Consider the following 20,057-nt stretch of genomic DNA (forward strand, 5'->3'; position numbering starts at 1 on the left):
AATGCAGCCCCCATCGAATATAATAAATATAATACAGCCCCCCATAGAATATAATGTAGCCCCAAAAAGAATATAATACAGCCCACCTCCCCATAGAATATAATGTAGCCCCCCATATTATATAACACAGCCTCGCTCTATAGAATATAATGTAAAATGTACCCCCCATGGTATATAACACAGCCGCATAGTATATAGCCCAGCACCACATGGTATATACCCCAGCCCACCATGGTATACAGCCCAGCATGGTATATAGCCCACCATGGTATACAGGCGGCATACAGGCTGTATACCATGCTGGGCTGTATAATACAGCCCAGCATGGTATAATACAGCCCAGCATGGTATAACACAGCCCAGCATGGTATAACACAGCCCAGCATGGTATATAGCCCCCCAGAATGGTATAATACAGCCCAGCATGGTCTAATACAGCCCAGAATGGTATATAGCCCCCCCCAGAATGGTATAATACAGCCCAGCATGGTATATAGCCCCCCAGAATGGTATAATACAGCTCAGCACGGCATAATACAGCCCAGCATGGTATATAACCCCCCCAAAATGGTATAATACAGCCCAGCACGGTATAATACAGCCCATCATGGTATATAGCCCCCCCAGAATGGTATAATACAGCCCAGCACGGTATAATACAGCCCAGCATGGTATATAGCCTCCCCCAGAATGGTATAATACAGCCCAGCATAGTATATAGCCTCCCCCAGAATGGTATAATACAGCCCAGCATGGTATATAGCCCCCCCAGAATGGTATAATACAGCCCAGCATGGTATATAGCCCCCCCAGAATGGTATAATACAGCCAAGCACGGTATAATACAGCCCAGCATGGTATATAGCCCCCCCAAAATGGTATAATACAGCCCAGCACGGTATAATACAGCCCAGCATGGTATAACACAGCCCAGCATGGTATATAGCCCCCCCAGAATGGTATAATACAGCCCAGCATGGTCTAATACAGCCCAGCATGGTATATAGCCCCCCCCCAGATTGGTATAATACAGTCCAGCATGGTCTAATACAGCCCAGCATGGTATATAGCCCCCCCAGAATGGTATAATACAGCCCAGCATGGTATATAGCCCCCCCAGATTGGTATAATACAGTCCAGCATGGTATATAGCCCCCCCAGAATGGTATAATACAGCTCAGCATGGTATATAGCCCCCCCAGAATGGTATAATACAGCCCAGCATGGTATATAGCCCCCCCAGATTGGTATAATACAGCCCAGCATGGTATATAGCCCCCCCAGATTGGTATAATACAGCCCAGCATGGTATATAGCCCCCCCAGAATGGTATAATACAGCCCAGCATGGTATATAGCCCCCCCCAGAATGGTATAATACAGCTCAGCATGGTATATAGCCCCCCCAGAATGGTATAATACAGCCCAGCATGGTATATAGCCCCCCCAGAATGGTATAATACAGCCCAGCATGGTATATAGCCCCCCCCAGAATGGTATAATACAGCCCAGCATGGTATATAGCCCCCCCAGAATGGTATAATACAGCCCAGCATGGTATATAGCCCCCCCCAGAATGGTATAATACAGCCCAGCATGGTATATAGCCCCCCCAGAATGGTATAATACAGCTCAGCATGGTATAATACAGCCCAGCATGGTATATAGCCCCCCAAGCATGGTATGATACAGCTGAGCATGGTATATAGTCCCCCCAGAGTGGCCCTACAGTCCAACACTCTCACTGATTTAGCAAAAAAAAAAAAAACACTCCTCGCCTTCTCCTCGTGCCTGCGCTGCTGGCTGCTCCTGTCTCCTCCTGCTCTGTCTGGCACACAGTGAGAGCGCGAAGACGTCATCGCGCCCCTGCTGTGTCAGTCAGAGGCAGAGCGGGGAATAATGGGAGAGGGAGCGTCAGCTGACGCTCTCTCCTCCATCACTACCTCCTTCAATGCGGCGGGAGTCGGCGCTGGGGGCAGGCGGGCCCCCCTGCCTCACAGGGGCCGCCCCATAGTGGCTGTGTGATGTGCTGCTGGCTGGGGGCCCCTAGGGGAGTGGGGGCCCTAGGCAGCTGCCTGGTCTGCCTGCCCATAACACCGGCCCTGTGAGTGACACCTCCGAGCTCCGAATATGGGCGTTACCTCTGGCTCTGAATATGGGTGAGGCCTCAGGGCTTTACCCAGTACCAAATTCTAACAATGACCCCATTTACCGTGTGCTATTCATAATACTGAAAAATCCTATAGAAAAACCCACAAGAAAAACACCACAAAAAAAAAACCCACCGTACCTCTAGCGTTTTGCAACAATAAAAACTCTACACCCCAAAATGCATTGTAGGGATGAATTTTATATTTCATGATAGACTTTTTGCCCTTCCCGACTTGACCAATTATTGTGCTGTTGATTTTTTCTTTCAATAGTCAGAACTTTGTTATTACTTGAGGTCTTGTTTTTTCGTGTAGGACGAGTTGTAGTTTTATATGACACCAGTTGCTTTACCATATAATGTACTGAAAAACAGGGAAAAAAATTCAAATGAGGTGAAATGGTGGGAAAAGAAAACGTAATTACGCCATTGTTTTTTGGGCTCAGTTTTCGTGGCGTTCATTGTGTGGTAAAAATAATCTGGTATCACGATTCTCCAGGTCAGTGCGGTTAGGACGACTCCAAACTTGAATAGTATTTTTATTATTTTATTGTCTTAAAAATATTCTGAACTTTGAAAAAAAAAAAACATTGGTTCGTGTCACCATTTTCTGAGAGAAGCAACTTTTTGTTTTCCTGTCAATGGAACTATATGACAATTTTTTTTTTACGTACTGTAGTTTTTATTGCTACCATTTTCGGTACCATTTTGTTGTCCATAGGAAACCAATCACAGCTCAGCTATCATTTTACCAGAGCTGCTTTAGAAACGAAAGCTGAGCTTTGATTGGTTGCTATGGGCAGCAAAGACAGTTTTACTAGTAAACAGCTCGATAAATGAGGCCTAACCATAAAACTGTCCTTGTTGTCCATAGCAACCAATCGGAGCTCAGCTTTCATATTTTAAATGGCTCTGGCACATTGAAAGCTGCTTTGTGATTGGCTGCAACAGTAAACAAATGTGTTTTGTTTTGTTTTATTCTTTTTCATAGTAAGATTTTATAGCACTGCCCCAATGTGTGAATACAGTCTAAAAATTTGAAGTCCTGGAAAACATCCGGTGACGGTTAAGGGACATATTTGTTTACAATGGCTGTTGTTCAACCTTCTGCGCCGCCAGGCTCTAGATGTTTGATAAATCATATCCAGTCTTCCAATCCTAAAATAAGCAGAGAAGGCCAAGCTGCATGTGAGGGCCCATTGTTACCATCTGTTGGCAGTTAGGAGTTTCCCTGGTGACAATGAGTTATCGGCATGGCGCTCGTTCGCCACGTGTGTACTTTGTATTAGGACTCAGACCGATTTGTGCCATGTAGTCAGGCCGGTATATTTGCTCATTACACAGAGAGACACAGGTTATTATTCACTTGCCAGAAAAATTAGGGAACAACATGGAGCAATTACATGAAAAGAGGAAGATCCGCCGCTCGGTTAGAGACTGGAAATATCTAGACATGACAGGAGATTTTGGGCTTCGTATTACCGCTCCATGCATGCTCTGTAATAGAACACCTATAGACTTCGATAGGACCCGAATGTTTCCCTGTCTGCCGTGTTCCTGCACATTCGGTATTATAGAGACACCATATGGCGCCACACAAGGTGACTGCGGTTCCCTATATGGCGACACACAAGGTGACTGTGGTTCCCTATATGGCGGCACACAAGGTGTCTGTGGTTCCCTATATGGCGGCACACAAGCTGACTGTGGCTCCCTATATGGCGGCTCACAAGCTGACTGTGGCTCCCTATATGGCGGCTCACAAGGTGACTGCGGTTCCCTATATGGCGGCACACAAGGTGACTGCGGTTCCCTATATGGCGACACACAAGGTGACTGTGGTTCCCTATATGGCGGCACACAAGGTGTCTGTGGTTCCCTATATGGCGGCACACAAGGTGTCTGTGGCTCCCTATATGGCGGCACACAAGCTGACTGTGGCTCCCTATATGGCGGCTCACAAGGTGACTGTGGTTCCCTATATGGCGGCACACAAGGTGACTGCGGTTCCCTATATGGCGACACACAAGGTGACTGTGGTTCCCTATATGGCGGCACACAAGGTGTCTGTGGTTCCCTATATGGCGGCACACAAGGTGTCTGTGGCTCCCTATATGGCGGCACACAAGCTGACTGTGGCTCCCTATATGGCGGCTCACAAGCTGACTGTGGTTCCCTATATGGCGGCACACAAGGTGTCTGTGGTTCCCTATATGGCGGCACACAAGGTGTCTGTGGCTCCCTATATGGCGGCACACAAGCTGACTGTGGCTCCCTATATGGCGGCTCACAAGGTGTCTGTGGTTCCCTATATGGCGGCACACAAGGTGACTGTGGCTCCCTATATGGCGGCACACAAGCTGACTGTGGCTCCCTATATGGCGGCTCACAAGGTGTCTGTGGTTCCCTATATGGCGGCACACAAGGTGTCTGTGGTTCCCTATATGGCGGCACACAAGGTGACTGTGGCTCCCTATATGGCGGCACACAAGCTGACTGTGGCTCCCTATATGGCGGCTCACAAGGTGTCTGTGGTTCCCTATATGGCGGCACACAAGGTGACTGTGGCTCCCTATATGGCGGCACACAAGCTGACTGTGGCTCCCTATATGGCGGCTCACAAGGTGACTGCGGTTCCCTATATGGCGGCACACAAGGTGACTGTGGCTCCCTATATGGCAGCACACAAGGTGACTGTGGTTCCCTGACACAATGCTAAAGCCAGTTTCATACAACTGTAATGCAGCTGCAAAATGTTATAGTCCATATTACGATCCACAAAACACTACAGTGCCTTATCCGAGTGCACATATTTATTTTTATTAGGAAGAAGAAAACTTCCTAAGTTTCCTGCATGAATGAAGGATCGGGCATATTGAAAACCAACATGCCTGATCCTTCCCTCCCTCCCTGATCTTCTGCCATAGGAAGACAAGTCCATACACATTAGATAGTTGGCCGATCATCCCAAAATTAATGGGTCCAGCTGACTTTTGGCTGACGTCTCTCGGAGTATCCACCGCAGAACTGTATGCAGAAAACTCGTAGTGATTTTACAAAATTTCATCCTCAAGACGTGGAGAAAATTCTCAGCCTGGCAACTTTTGCTGTGATTCCACTCCAGATTTAATCTGCAAAAAATTCTAGATGATTTCCTCAATTAAATTTATAGCGTTTTCTGACTCTGTGGGGGGGTTTTTTCGCTACAGAAAGTCCATAGTGAATCAGTCTTCATAAATGTGACCTCAGAAGGGTTGAATATCTGCTATCTTCAAGAAGCCACAATGTAAATGCTAATTTTCCCTAATTCTTAGGAGCAATAGGAATCCATTGGGTGCAATGGACGAGGTAGGAGATGTTTATACTTCAGCACTCGTGTACAGTATAATGATTAATAATTTAGCAGTGTATAACCTCCCATGCTATTACCTTGCGGTGGAGGACATTTTACGTCTGGATAACTAACCGGCGACGTCTCGGGGTATTTACCTTCCTATCACCTTTATGACCATTTATAACCACACATTTTATCCTGAGTAAACAGTTCTGAGCAAAGAAGACTTAATTAAAAATGTGAAACCAGCGTTAGTAAGGCCGGACACCGCAACCGAGCTCAATTTGCAGAATACCAAGGAAGTGGGTCGTGGAAGAGTCAAAGAAACTCACTGTGAGCCATTGTTGTTCCAAGATTACCACCAATTCTGGATAGATAGATAGATAGATAGATAGATAGATAGATAGATAGATAGATAGATAGATAGATAGAACCTCCGTTTTAGTTCATCCTAAAGATGTTTAATGATCCTGAGGTCCAAGCTTTGTTCAGCTGGTCATGTTCTTCCACCAAACTCCTCACACAATATAATTATGGAGTTCGTGCATTGGGCACCGCCATGGGGACCAGAAAAGGGTCTTCCCACAAAGCTGGAAGCTAAACTTGTTCACAATGTCTTGTCCTTAAGCATTAAGATTTCCCTTTCTCTGGAGCGAAATATCCAAGGCCAGCCCCAGATAACAAGCCCAAGGCATTATCCTCCTCCACCATCTAGAATCTAGACAGAGGGCATAATGCAGTCAGGGGGTAACGTCCTCCTGGAATTACCAAAACTAGACTCCTCCATCAGTTGCCAGATAGAGAAGGGTGATCTGTCACTGCACAGAACACGTCTCCTCCAGAGTCCAGTGGTGACGGATTTACACTACTCCATCCGACGCTCAGCATTGTGCTTGGTAATGTACGGCTGCATGCAGCTGCTCGGCCCTGAAGCTACCGGGCGGCGCAGTTTGTGCTTATGTTAATACCAGAGGTCTGTTATGGGGTCAACATAGCGGTGATGACTTTTAGATATATAGATTAAAATGTCAGCATTGGGTCTAATGTTTATGGACAGATTTGGATTTGAAATATGGCCCTGGACAGCGCACGTCGCTTTATCTCAATGTACAGTATGTATTTATGATCCTGATATCGAGATCTTCACAGCCACCGCTGTCTGCGAGGTGCTCCCATATACTGTAGATGAGTATCTGCTGGCCAATAGTTGTGCCCTTGATCTGTTATCTACTTATGATGGTACGGAGTGGTATATATGGATGGGGCTTCCCAGCCCTATATGTTATCAGGAGATAATGACATGAGAACATGTGAACCTGTCACCACATATATCACAGATTGATTTGTTTTACTGCACCCATCCTGGGCTGTACGTGACTTTCGCGGACACATAACCTTATATAAGCGATTATGATCAGCGGACATTTAAACAGCCCCATAGCCTACAATGGGTACGTGTTCTAACCATAAACAAGACGGATGTCTGAAAAAGGATATATAATGAGACAATTCCTTGAGATTTTAGGTTCCGGAGACCCTTCTGCTGGCACATCAATCAATTATCACTGTATGTTTGGAGTTGTCACTATTGATTTCTTGCATTGGGTGTCGCTGCCTAACCCTAACCCTAACCCTAAGCACTGGCCGGTATATTATTATTGCAGTATACGATGGTGTTGGCAGCACAATATGGCAGTATTATTTTGGAAACTGCATTGACGTTTTATTTGGCCACTGTCTGGCGCTATTATATGGCACTTATAATAAGGCACCATGTGGTATGGTTGTTGTACACAGTATGAACAGTATACCATACAGTCATGGCCAAAAGTATTGACACCCCTGCAATTCTGTCAGATAATACTCAGTTTCTTCCTGAAAATGATTGCAATCACAAATTCTTTGGTATTATTATCTTCATTTAATTTGTCTTAAATGAAAAAACACAAAAAGAATTGTCCTAAAGCCAAATTGGATATAATTCCACACCAAACATAAAAAAGAGGGTGGACAAAAGTATTGGCACTGTGCGAAAAATCATGTGATGCTTCTCTAATTTGTGTAATTAACAGCACCTGTAACTTACCTGTGGCACCTAACAGGTGTTGGCAATAACTAAATCACACTTGCAGCCAGTTGACATGGATTAAAGTTGACTCAACCTCTGTCCTGTGTCCTTGTGTGTACCACATTGAGCATGGAGAAAAGAAAGAAGACCAAAGAACTGTCTGAGGACTTGAGAAACCAAATTGTGAGGAAGCATGAGCAATCTCAAGGCTACAAGTCCATCTCCAAAGACCTGAATGTTCCTGTGTCTACCGTACGCAGTGTCATCAAGAAGTTTAAAGCCCATGGCACTGTGGCTAACCTCCCTAGATGTGGCCAGAAAAGAAAAATTGACAAGAGATTTCAACGCAAGATTGTGCGGATGTTGGATAAAGAACCTCCACTAACATCCAAACAAGTTCAAGCTGCCCTGCAGTCCGAGGGTACAACGGTGTCAACCCGTACTATCCGTCGGCATCTGAATGAAAAGGGACTGTATGGTAGGAGACCCAGGAAGACTCCACTTCTTACCCAGAGACATAAAAAAGCCAGGCTGGAGTTTGCCAAAACTTACCTGAAAAAGTCTAAAACATTTTGGAAGAATGTTCTTTGGTCAGATGAGACAAAAGTAGAGCTTTTAGGGCAAAAGCATCAACATAGAGTTTACAGGAGAAAAAAGAGGCATTCAAAGAAAAGTACACGGTCCCTACAGTCAAACATGGCGGAGGTTCCCTGATGTTTTGGGGTTGCTTTGCTGCCTCTGGCACTGGACTGCTTGACCGTGTGCATGGCATTATGAAGTCAGAAGACTACCAACAAATTTTGCAGCATAATTTAGGGCCCAGTGTGAGAAAGCTGGGTCTACCTCAGAGGTCATAGGTTTTCCAGCAGGACAATAACCCAAAACACACTTCAAAAAGCACTAAAAAATGGTTTGAGAGAAAGCACTGGAGACTTCTAAGGTGGCCAGCAATGAGTCCAGACCTGAATCCCATAGAACACCTGTGGAGAGATCTAAAAATGGCAGTTTGGAGAAGGCACCCTTCAAATATCAGGGACCTGGAGCAGTTTGCCAAAGAAGAATGGTCTAAAATTCCAGCAGAGCATTGTAAGAAACTCATTGATGGTTACCGGAAGCGGTTGGTCGCAGTTATTTTGGCTAAAGGTTGTGCAACCAAGTATTAGGCTGAGGGTGCCAATACTTTTGTCCGGCCAATTTTTGGAGTTTTGTGTGAAATGATCAATGTTTTGCTTTTTGCTTCATTCTCTTTTGTGTTTTTTCATTTAAGACAAATTAAATGAAGATAATACCAAAGAATTTGTGTTTGCAATCATTTTCAGGAAGAAACTGAATATTATCTGACAGAATTGCAGGGGTGTCAATACTTTTGGCCATGACTGTATGTAAGTACTACATAGGGCGCCATCTAACACAGCGCCACCTGACGGATAACAACCGGGACCATCTATAGCAATACTGTTGTAGCAGAATAGTCTTTAGACCCCTTTACTCTCCTGGCGTGACTACAGCCTCTGCCCCAGGCTTCCTCCTCCACCATTTGTACCATAAATGACACACACACGCCTTATGCACCCATGTGCACATTATTTTGGGGCGTTTGAAAACTAAGGATGAACAGTTACATAGAGTCGTCATCGTTTAACAATGTGCAAACAAGCGGCTATAATGCCAGCGGTTAATCCTATTCACGGACCGCAATCCTACACAACAAACAATTACACGTCAAAGGTCGCCATATACTCCAGGTGAAAGCCATAAACCTACTAAGGAACTCTATGGCCCTCGTGGTAGGACTTTATCCCCAATTACTGATTTAATTATACTTTGCCGTTTGAGCACTGTGGAGCACTGATATTTTTTGGGCACTACATACGGTATTTTTAAAGGGGTTGTCTCATCTTGTTAAAAGGGTAAATTTGCAAAATGCATTGTAAAAATGTGCAACTTTGCCAGTGTATAACCTTTACCATTTATTGATGCTGGCCAGTATAGTCAGTATCACTGCAGGATATCGGGATACAGTACGGTCTTTATAGGGTGCACTGTAGGATATCGGGGTACAGTATGGTCTTTATAGGGTGCACTGTAGGATATCGGGGTACAGTATGGTCTTTATAGGGTGCACTGTAGGAGATCAGGGTACAGTATGGTCTTTATAGGGTGCACTGTAGGATATCGGGGTACAGTATGGTCTCTATAGGGTGCACTGTAGGATATCGGGGTACAGTATGGTCTTTATAGGGTGCACTGTAGGAGATCAGGGTACAGTATGGTCTTTATAGGGTGCACTGTAGGATATCGGGGTACAGTATGGTCTCTATAGGGTGCACTGTAGGATATCGGGGTACAATATGGTCTTTATAGGGTGCACTGTAGGAGATCAGGGTACAGTATGGTCTTTATAGGGTGCACTGTAGGATATCGGGGTACAGTATGGTCTTTATAGGGTGCACTGTAGGATATCGGGGTACAGTATGGTCTTTATAGGGTGCACTGTAGGATATCGGGGTACAGTATGGTCTCTATAGGGTGCACTGTAGGATATCGGGGTACAGTATGGTCTTCATAGGGTGCACTGTAGGATATTGGGGTACAGTATGGTCTTTATAGGGTGCACTGTAGGATATCGGGGTACAGTATGGTCTTTATAGGGTGCACTGTAGGATATCGGGGTACAGTATGGTCTCTATAGGGTGCACTGTAGGATATCGGGGTACAGTATGGTCTTTATAGGGTGCACTGTAGGATATCGGGGTACAGTATGGTCTTTATAGGGTGCACTGCAGGAGATCAGGGTACAGTATGGTCTTTATAGGGTGCACTGTAGGATATTGGGGTACAGTATGGTCTTTATAGGGTGCACTGTAGGAGATCAGGGTACAGTATGGTCTTTATAGGGTGCACTGTAGGATATTGGGGTACAGTACGGTCCTTATAGGGTGCACTGTAGGATATCGGAGTACAGTATGGTCTTTATAGGGTGCACTGTAGGATATCGGGGTACAGTATGGTCTTTATAGGGTGCACTGTAGGATATCGGGGTACAGTATGGTCTTTATAGGGTGCACTGTAGGATATCGGGATACAGTATGGTCTTTATAGGGTGCACTGTAGGATATCGGGGTACAGTATGGTCTTTATAGGGTGCACTGCAGGAGATCAGGGTACAGTATGGTCTTTATAGGGTGCACTGTAGGATATTGGGGTACAGTATGGTCTTTATAGGGTGCACTGTAGGAGATCAGGGTACAGTATGGTCTTTATAGGGTGCACTGTAGGATATTGGGGTACAGTACGGTCTTTATAGGGTGCACTGTAGGATATCGGGGTACAGTATGGTCTTTATAGGGTGCACTGTAGGATATCGGGGTACAGTATGGTCTTTATAGGGTGCACTGTAGGATATCGGGGTACAGTATGGTCTTTATAGGGTGCACTGTAGGATATCGGGGTACAGTATGGTCTTTATAGGATGCACTGTAGGATATCGGGGTACAGTACGGTCTTTATAGGATGCACTGCAGGATATCGGGGTACAGTATGGTCTTTATAGGGTGCACTGTAGGATATCGGGCTACAGTACAGTCTTTATAGGGTGCACTGTAGGATATTGGGGTACAGTATGGTCTTTATAGGGTACACTGTAGGATATCGGGGTACAGTATGGTCTTTATAGGGTGCACTGTAGGATATCGGGCTACAGTACGGTCTTTATAGGATGCACTGTAGGATATCGGGGTACAGTATGGTGTTTATAGGGTGCACTGTAGGATATCGGGGTACAATATGGTCTTTATAGGGTGCACTGTAGGAGATCAGGGTACAGTATGGTCTTTATAGGGTGCACTGTAGGATATCAGGGTACAGTATGGTCTTTATAGGGTACACTGTAGGATATCGGGATACAGTACAGTCTTTATAGGGTGCACTGTAGGATATCAGGGTACAGTATGGTGTTTATAGGGTGCACTGTAGGATATCAGGATACAGTATAGTCTTTATAGGGTGCACTGTAGGATATCGGGGTACAGTACGGTCTTTATAGGGTGCACTGTAGGATATCGGGGTACAGTATGGTCTTTATAGGGTGCACTGTAGGATATCGGGGTACAGTATGGTCTTTATAGGGTGCACTGTAGATCAGGGTACAGTATGGTCTTTATAGGGTGCACTGTAGGATATCAGGGTACAGTATGGTCTTTATAGGGTGCACTGTAGGATATCGGGGTACAGTATGGTCTTTATAGGGTGCACTGCAGGATATCGGGGTACTGTATGGTCTTTATAGGGTGCACTGTAGGATATCGGGATACAGTACAGTCTTTATAGGGTGCACTGTAGGATATCGGGGTACAGTATGGTCTTTATAGGATGCACTGTAGGATATCGGGGTACAGTATGGTCTTTATAGGGTGCACTGCAGGATATCGGGGTACAGTATGGTCTTTATAGGGTACACTGTAGGATATCGGGGTACAGTATGGTCTTTATAGGATGCACTGTAGGATATCGGGGTACAGTATGGTCTTTATAGGGTGCACTGCAGGATATCGGGGTACAGTATGGTCTTTATAGGGTGCACTGTAGGATATCGGGATACAGTACAGTCTTTATAGGGTGCACTGTAGGATATCGGGGTACAGTATGGTCTTCATAGGGTGCACTGTAGGATATTGAGGTACAGTACGGTCCTTATAGGATGCACTGTAGGATATCGGGGTACAGTATGGTCTTTATAGGGTGCACTGCAGGATATCAGGGTACAGTATGGTCTTTATAGGATGCACTGTAGGATATCGGGATACAGTACGGTCTTTATAGGGTGCACTGTAGGATATCGGGATACAGTATGGTCTTTATAGGGTACACTGTAGGATATCGGGGTACAGTATGGTTTTTATAGTGTGCACTGTAGGATATCGGGGTACAGTACGGTCTTTATAGGGTGCACTGTAGGATATCGGGGTACAGTATGGTCTTTATAGGGTACACTGTAGGATATCGGGGTACAGTATGGTCTTCATAGGGTGCACTGTAGGATATTGAGGTACAGTACGGTCCTTATAGGGTGCACTGTAGGATATAGCGGTACAGTATGGTCTTTATAGGATGCACTGTAGGATATCGGGATACAGTACGGTCTTTATAGTGTGCACTGTAGGATATCGGGGTACAGTACGGTCTTTATAGGGTGCACTGTAGGATATCGGGGTACAGTATGGTCTTTATAGGGTGCACTGTAGGATATCGGGGTACAGTATGGTCTTTATAGGGTACACTGTAGGATATCGGGGTACAGTATGGTCTTCATAGGGTGCACTGTAGGATATTGAGGTACAGTACGGTCCTTATAGGATGCACTGTAGGATATCGGGATACAGTACGGTCTTTATAGGGTGCACTGTAGGATATCGGGGTACAGTATGGTCTTTATAGGATGCACTGTAGGATATCGGGATAAAGTACGGTCTTTATAGGGTGCACTGTAGGATATCGGGGTACAGTATGGTCTTCATAGGGTGCACTGTAGGATATTGAGGTACAGTACGGTCCTTATAGGATGCACTGTAGGATATAGCGGTACAGTATGGTCTTTATAGGGTGCACTGTAGGATATCGGGGTACAGTATGGTCTTTATAGGGTGCACTGTAGGATATCGGGATACAGTACGGTCTTTATAGGGTGCACTGTAGGATATCGGGGTACAGTATGGTCTTTATAGGGTGCACTGTAGGATATCGGGGTACAGCATGGTCTTTATAGGGTGCACTGTAGGATATCAGGGTACAGTATGGTCTTTATAGGGTGCACTGTAGGATATCAGGGTACAGTACGGTCTTTATAGGGTGCACTGTAGGATATCGGGGTACAGTATGGTCTTTATAGGATGCACTGTAGGATATCGGGGTACAGTATGGTCTTTATAGGGTGCACTGTAGGATATCGGGGTACAGCATGGTCTTTATAGGGTGCACTGTAGGATATAGCGGTACAGTATGGTCTTTATAGGGTGCACTGTAGGATATCGGGGTACAGTATGGTCTTTATAGGGTGCACTGCAGGATATCGGGGTACAGTATGGTCTTTATTGGGTGCACTGTAGGATATTGAGGTGCAGTATGGTCGTTATAGGGTGCACTGTAGGATATCGGGATACAGCATGGTCTTTATAGGGTGCACTGTAGGATATCAGGGTACAGTATGGTCGTTATAGGGTGCACTGTAGGATATCGGGATACAGTACGGTCTTTATAGGGTGCACTGTAGGATATAGCGGTACAGTATGGTCTTTATAGGGTGCATATAGGGTGCACTGTAGGATATCAGGGTACAGTATGGTCTTTATAGGGTGCACTGTAGGATATCAGGGTACAGTATGGTCTTTATAGGGTGCACTGTAGGATATCGGGGTACAGTATGGTCTTTATAGGGTGCACTGTAGGATATTGGGATACAGTACGGTCTTTATAGGGTGCACTGTAGGATATCGGGGTACAGTATGGTCTTTATAGGGTACACTGTAGGATATCGGGGTACAGTATGGTCTTTATAGGGTGCACTGTAGGATATCGGGGTACAGTATGGTCTTTATAGGGTACACTGTAGGATATCGGGGTACAGTATGGTCTTTATAGAGTGCACTGTAGGATATCAGGGTACAGTACGGTCTTTATAGGGTGCACTGTAGGATATCGGGGTACAGTATGGTCTTTATAGGGTACACTGTAGGATATCGGGGTACAGTATGGTCTTTATAGGGTGCACTGTAGGATATCAGGGTACAGTATGGTCTTTATAGGGTGCACTGTAGGATATCAGGGTACTACTTGATACTGTTATTTGGTCACACTCTACGTCAATATTTTAGGCAGTTTTGTATTGTACCATCCCATAAAAGAAAGCGCTGTTAAAAAAAATCCTACAATAAAGCAGATAACCGGATAACATCCGACGCTGACAAAGTCATCAAGTCCTATAAAATTATGTAACCAAAACATACTGTAAGTGATAATATTGACTACTCGCTTGTGAGTTACCGAAAACCTCACACAATAAATGGTCTAAAGACACCAGGATGATGGAAGCTCTTTCTAATTTTTAGAGTGACAGTGCGCTCTAAAATGTTATGTATAGACCTGGGGCTACTAGGTGGTCTTGTGAGACTACAACTTCCAAGTATGAAAATATACTTTCCAGCCATTACAGTGCACCATGTTGACAATTGGTGTCCCAATTACAATAGTCACTGTGCCGTCATAACAATAGTCACTTTATGGTGATACTAGTCCTAGCAATAATAATAATAGTAATAGTGCCCTATAGTAATAGTTAGAGCGCCCCATAAGTATAGTCATAGTGCCCCATAATAATAATCATAATGTCCCATAACAATAGTTCCTCCATTCCAATAGTGTCAGTGCCCCATAATAATAATAATAATACTACTCCATAATAATAGTTATAGTGCCCATAATAATGATAGGGCCCCATAATAATAGTCATAGTGCCCCATAACAAGAGTTCCTCCATTCCTATAGTGACAGTGCTCTCATAACAGCAGCACTGATTCCTCATGGCAGCGCCAGTATTTCCATAATAATGGACCCGACTCACATTTCACTTCTGGAGATGCCGGGACGGTGGATGAGGTGTCACTTTTTAATATAACTTATTTTTCCCCTGAGTCAGCACTCCCTGATATACATATATAACCCCATAATTAACCCCATTAATGAATCATATCAAGGGTAAAAAGGATCAGGCATGTTGAATTTCAATCTACCCAATCCTTTCTCTCTGCAGTATAGAGGTCTGTCCATGGAAAGTCATGCACCCTTGGCTCATAGTGTATGAGGAGCGGGGGGAATAGAACAAGCATTTGGTGGACAGTTCTCTGAAGTGTATGGTCCCCTTTACTGTTCGGGGATGTTGGGAGTTACAGTACACAGCAACTGGAGAATGAGCAGTTGTCGACCACATATCACATGTCACACAGGATACAGGACTCAAACTGACTTTTTCTCCAAAAAAATAATATATGCAAATAACTAGTCCCACAATAACTAGAGAATGTATCACTAATTCCTGCGGAATGCAAACGAGCCGCGCGATTGTGTTCTTTACAGCAGAAACTCCAAAACTGAGATGTAACCCTGATAATTCCAGTATTTCCAGATCTTTATCACAACCAGATGTTCTACGTGTAATAGTTACAATGCAGAAATTCTGTTACACTGCTACTGATTCTGGGAAAGCTGGGTGACAACCGATAATGTTACCGCTGTCACCCAGCTTTTCCTGACTGGTAGAGCGTAGGTCATGTCTCTCTCGATATGGCAGTCATATTGGCTGTCACCCATCTTTCCCTGACTCCTAAAACATAGGTCATGTCTCTCTTGAAGTGATAATCATATTGGCTGTCACCCAGCTTTCCCTGACTCCTAGTGCGTAGGTCATGTCTCTCTTGAAGTGATAATCATATTGGCTGTCACCCAGCTTTCCCTGACTCCTAGTGCGTAGGTCATGTCTCTCTTGATGTGGTAGTCATATTGACTGTCACCCAGCTATTCTAGACTCCTAAAGTGTAGGTCGTATGATATCTCTCCATAACTATCTCGATGTGGTGGTCATATTGACTGTCACCCAGCTTTTCCAGGCTCCTAGAGCATAGTTCATATCTCTCCATAGCTATCTCTATGTGAAAGTCATATTGGCTGTCCTCCAGCTTTCCCTGACTCCTACAGCATAGGTCTTGTCTCTCTTGATGTGGCAGTCATATTGGCTGTCACCCAGCTTTCCCTGACTCCTACAGCATAGGTCATGTCTCTCTTGATGTGGCAGTCATATTGGCTGTCACCCAGCTTTCCCTGACTCCTACAGCATAGTTCATGTCTCTCTTGAAGTGGCGGTCATATTGGCTGTCACCCAGCTTTCCCTGACTCCTACAGCATAGTTCATGTCTCTCTTGATGTGGCAGTCATATTGGCTGTCACCCAGCTTTCCCTAACTCCTACAGCATAGGTCATGTCTCTCTTAATGTGGCAGTCATATTGGCTGTCACCCAGCTTTCCCTGACTCCTACAGCATAGGTCATGTCTCTCTTGATGTGGCAGTCATATTGGCTGTCACCCAGCTTTCCCTGACTCCTACAGCATAGGTCATGTCTCTCTTGATGTGGCAGTCAGATTGGCTGTCACCCAGCTTTCCCTGACTCCTACAGCATAGGTCTTGTATCTCTTGATGTGGCAGTCATATTGGCTGTCACCCAGCTTTCCCTGACTCCTACAGCATAGGTCATGTCTCTCTTGATGTGGCAGTCATATTGGCTGTCACCCAGCTTTCCCTGACTCCTACAGCATAGGTCTTGTATCTCTTGATGTGGCAGTCATATTGGCTGTCACCCAGCTTTCCCTGACTCCTACAGCATAGGTCATGTCTCTCTTGATGTGGCAGTCATATTGGCTGTCACCCAGCTTTCCCTGACTCCTGCAGCATAGGTCATGTCTCTCTTGATGTGGCAGTCATATTGGCTGTCACCCAGCTTTCCCTGACTCCTACAGCATAGGTCATGTCTCTCTTGATGTGGCGGTCATATTGGCTGTCACCCAGCTTTCCCTGACTCCTACAGCATAGTTCATGTCTCTCTTGAAGTGGCGGTCATATTGGCTGTCACCCAGCTTTCCCTGACTCCTACAGCATAGTTCATGTCTCTCTTGATGTGGCAGTCATATTGGCTGTCACCCAGCTTTCCCTGACTCCTACAGCATAGGTCTTGCATCTCTTGATGTGGCAGTCATATTGGCTGTCACCCAGCTTTCCCTGACTCCTACAGCATAGGTCATGTCTCTCTTGATGTGGCAGTCATATTGGCTGTCACCCAGCTTTCCCTGACTCCTACAGCATAGGTCTTGTATCTCTTGATGTGGTAGTCATATTGGCTGTCACCCAGCTTTCCCTGACTCCTACAGCATAGGTCAGGTCTGTCTTGATGTGGCAGTCATATTGGCTGTCACCCAGCTTTTCCAGACTCCTACAACATAGTTCATGTCTCTCTTGAAGTGGCGGTCAAATTGGCTGTCACCCAGCTTTCCTAGAGTCCTAGAGCATAGGTCAGGTCTGTCTTGATGTGGCAGTCATATTGACTGTCACCCAGCTTTTCCAGACTCCTAAAGTGTAGGTCCTATCTCTCCATAACTATCTCGATGTGGCGGTCATACTGGCTGTCACCCAGATTTCCCAGACACAGATATTAAACCAATAAAAGTCATTATTGGTTACCTTTAATTATGTATCTTTACTGCAACGTGTGTAGAAACCCTTTTATGTTGATGATTTATTACATCGTGCGATCATGATCTCAGACTGCGTTCACACCTTGAGGCCTCGGTGCAACATTTTGTTACAACAGCGACGTTTTTGCCTCGATTTTTGGAAAAACGCAGCAAGACTAGACATGTGTGAACACAGTCTCAAATATTCCAACGATCACTCACCCGCCATAGTATAGAGTAGCGTCACTTACCCCCGTACAGGTAATATCTTCTGCGTTACTTGGGAGGGTTTCCAGCGTCATCTCCTGCCGGCCTCCGAATCCACAGTGTAAGCTCAATGCCAGGAAGAGGGAGCAGAAAGCAAAGCGTTTCATGGTTAGTTTTCCAAAAGATACGAAAAAGCCAAAACGCGTGGGAAGCTTTTCAGTTCTATAGTTCAGGTGCTAAAAAAGGTACGAAATAATAATTGGAGGGTCCTTTTTTTTTTTATTCGGCCTCCAGCAGCCCCTGATCACTCATGGCAAGAAGCAGATGTCACAAATTACAATGCAACCAATATGTGGCCCCTGGTTTCTGGAGGCCCCTGAGTGCCAGCTCTGTGCAGTTCCCAAGTGCGATATGTGTGTGTGTCCTCCTCTGCTACACCCTGCTGTTATGGTGACACCTCCATGTGCTGCTGGCTGCCAAGTCCACCCCTGGGCTGTCATATCCCTGGCTCAGGCCCTGAGACACATGAAATCAGGCGCTGGTACCTGCACAGTCCTAGCGCTGCTGTCTGCTGCAAAGCATCCGAGCAATGAAGCAGCAGGAAAATAAACAACAGATGCAACAAAGTATCATAACTCGCCATCCTGATATCTATTGTAGTGATCATAAGAAATAAATATTAATCTCTAAAATTGTTGGGAAAATCGTATAATTTATATTACACACAGCTGCTGCAGAACCCCCATTGGCTCAGAAATAAGACTTTATTCACACATCTGAGTAAATAACGTCTTCGCCCGCATGATGATCTGCGTTCCGTGTTTCATCTGTTTCTTCTCGTGCTGAAAAGAAATCGGACGGAAGTTTCCCAAGAATCTCCTAGAAACCAGTTAGCATGTATTGCGATGTTCCACAGCAGCTGAGGTGTATTATGAGGTTCTGCAGCAGCTGAGGTGTATTATGAGGTTCTGCAGCAGCTGAGGTGTATTATGAGGTTGTGCAGCAGCTGAGGTTTATTATGAGGTTCTGCAGCAGCTGAGGTTTATTATGAGGTTCTGCAGCAGCTGAGGTTTATTATGAGGTTTTGCAGCAGCTGAGGTTTGTGTTATAAGGTTATGCAGCAGCTGAGGTGTATTATGAGGTTCTGCAGCAGCTGAGGTGTATTATGAGGTTCTGCAGCAGCTGAGGTGTATTATGAGGTTCTGCAGCAGCTGAGGTGTGTGTTATAAGGTTCTGCAGCAGCTGAGGTTTATTGTGAGGTTTAGCAGCAGCTGAGGTGTGTTGTAAGGTTCTGCAGCAGCTGAGGTGTATTATGAGGTTCTGCAGCAGCTGAGGTGTATTGTGAGGTTTAGCAGCAGCTGAGGTGTATTATGAGGTTCTGCAGCAGCTGAGGTGTATTGTGAGGTTTAGCAGCAGCTGAGGTGTATTATGAGGTTCTGCAGCAGCTGAGGTGTATTGTGAGGTTTAGCAGCAGCTGAGGTTTATTATGAGCTTCTGCAGCAGCTGACATGTATATTACGAGGTTCTGTGGCAGCTGAGGTGTGTTATGAGATTTTGCAGCAGCTGAGGTTTGTATTGTGAGGTTCTGCAGCAGCTGAGATGTATATTATGAGGTTCTGCAGCAGCTGAGGTTTGTATTGTGAGGTTCTGCAGCAGGTGAGATGTATATTATAAGGTTCTGCAGCAGCTGAGGTTTGTATTGTGAGGTTCTGCAGCAGCTGAGGTTTGTATTGTGAGGTTCTGCAGCAGCTGAGGAGTGTATTACGAGGTTCTGCAGCAGCTGAGGAGTGTATTACGAGGTTCTGCAGCAGCAAGGTCACAGTGCTGTATACGAGAAGGAACATGTGAGCTGCACTTCTGCAGTTTCTCTCATCTCTGAATCATTAGAATGTGATTTTCTTATTCATTTCAAGAGAGTAGTAATCAGGCTGGATAATCAGTAACGTACAGAGATGATGCCCCATGGGACATGTCACACCCGAGGATGGGAGTGCACCGGAACGTCAGAGCAGACAGACATGGCGGATT

The 20,057-nt window shown here is 45.2% G+C and overlaps 1 protein-coding gene across 2 annotated transcripts in view; it reads right to left on the reverse strand.

The window, feature by feature from the left end:
- IL17RC (interleukin 17 receptor C) overlaps positions 1-18,577 on the reverse strand; it is a 58,765-nt gene extending 40,188 nt beyond the window's left edge. The window contains exon 1 of one of the 2 annotated variants that reach the window (XM_073569645.1): positions 18,074-18,577. In XM_073569645.1, the coding sequence (XP_073425746.1) occupies positions 18,074-18,196 (123 nt within the window). In that variant the 5' untranslated portion in view covers positions 18,197-18,577. The remainder of the gene's footprint in view (positions 1-18,073) is intronic. The other variant, XM_073569644.1, reaches the window with a different exon arrangement.
- Positions 18,578-20,057: the final 1,480 nt, after the last annotated feature.

Source organism: Dendrobates tinctorius, unplaced genomic scaffold, assembly GCF_039654945.1.
Source record: "Dendrobates tinctorius isolate UK_male_01 unplaced genomic scaffold, ASM3965494v1 ptg000027l, whole genome shotgun sequence".
In the NCBI taxonomy this organism is placed as follows: Eukaryota; Metazoa; Chordata; class Amphibia; order Anura; family Dendrobatidae; genus Dendrobates; species Dendrobates tinctorius.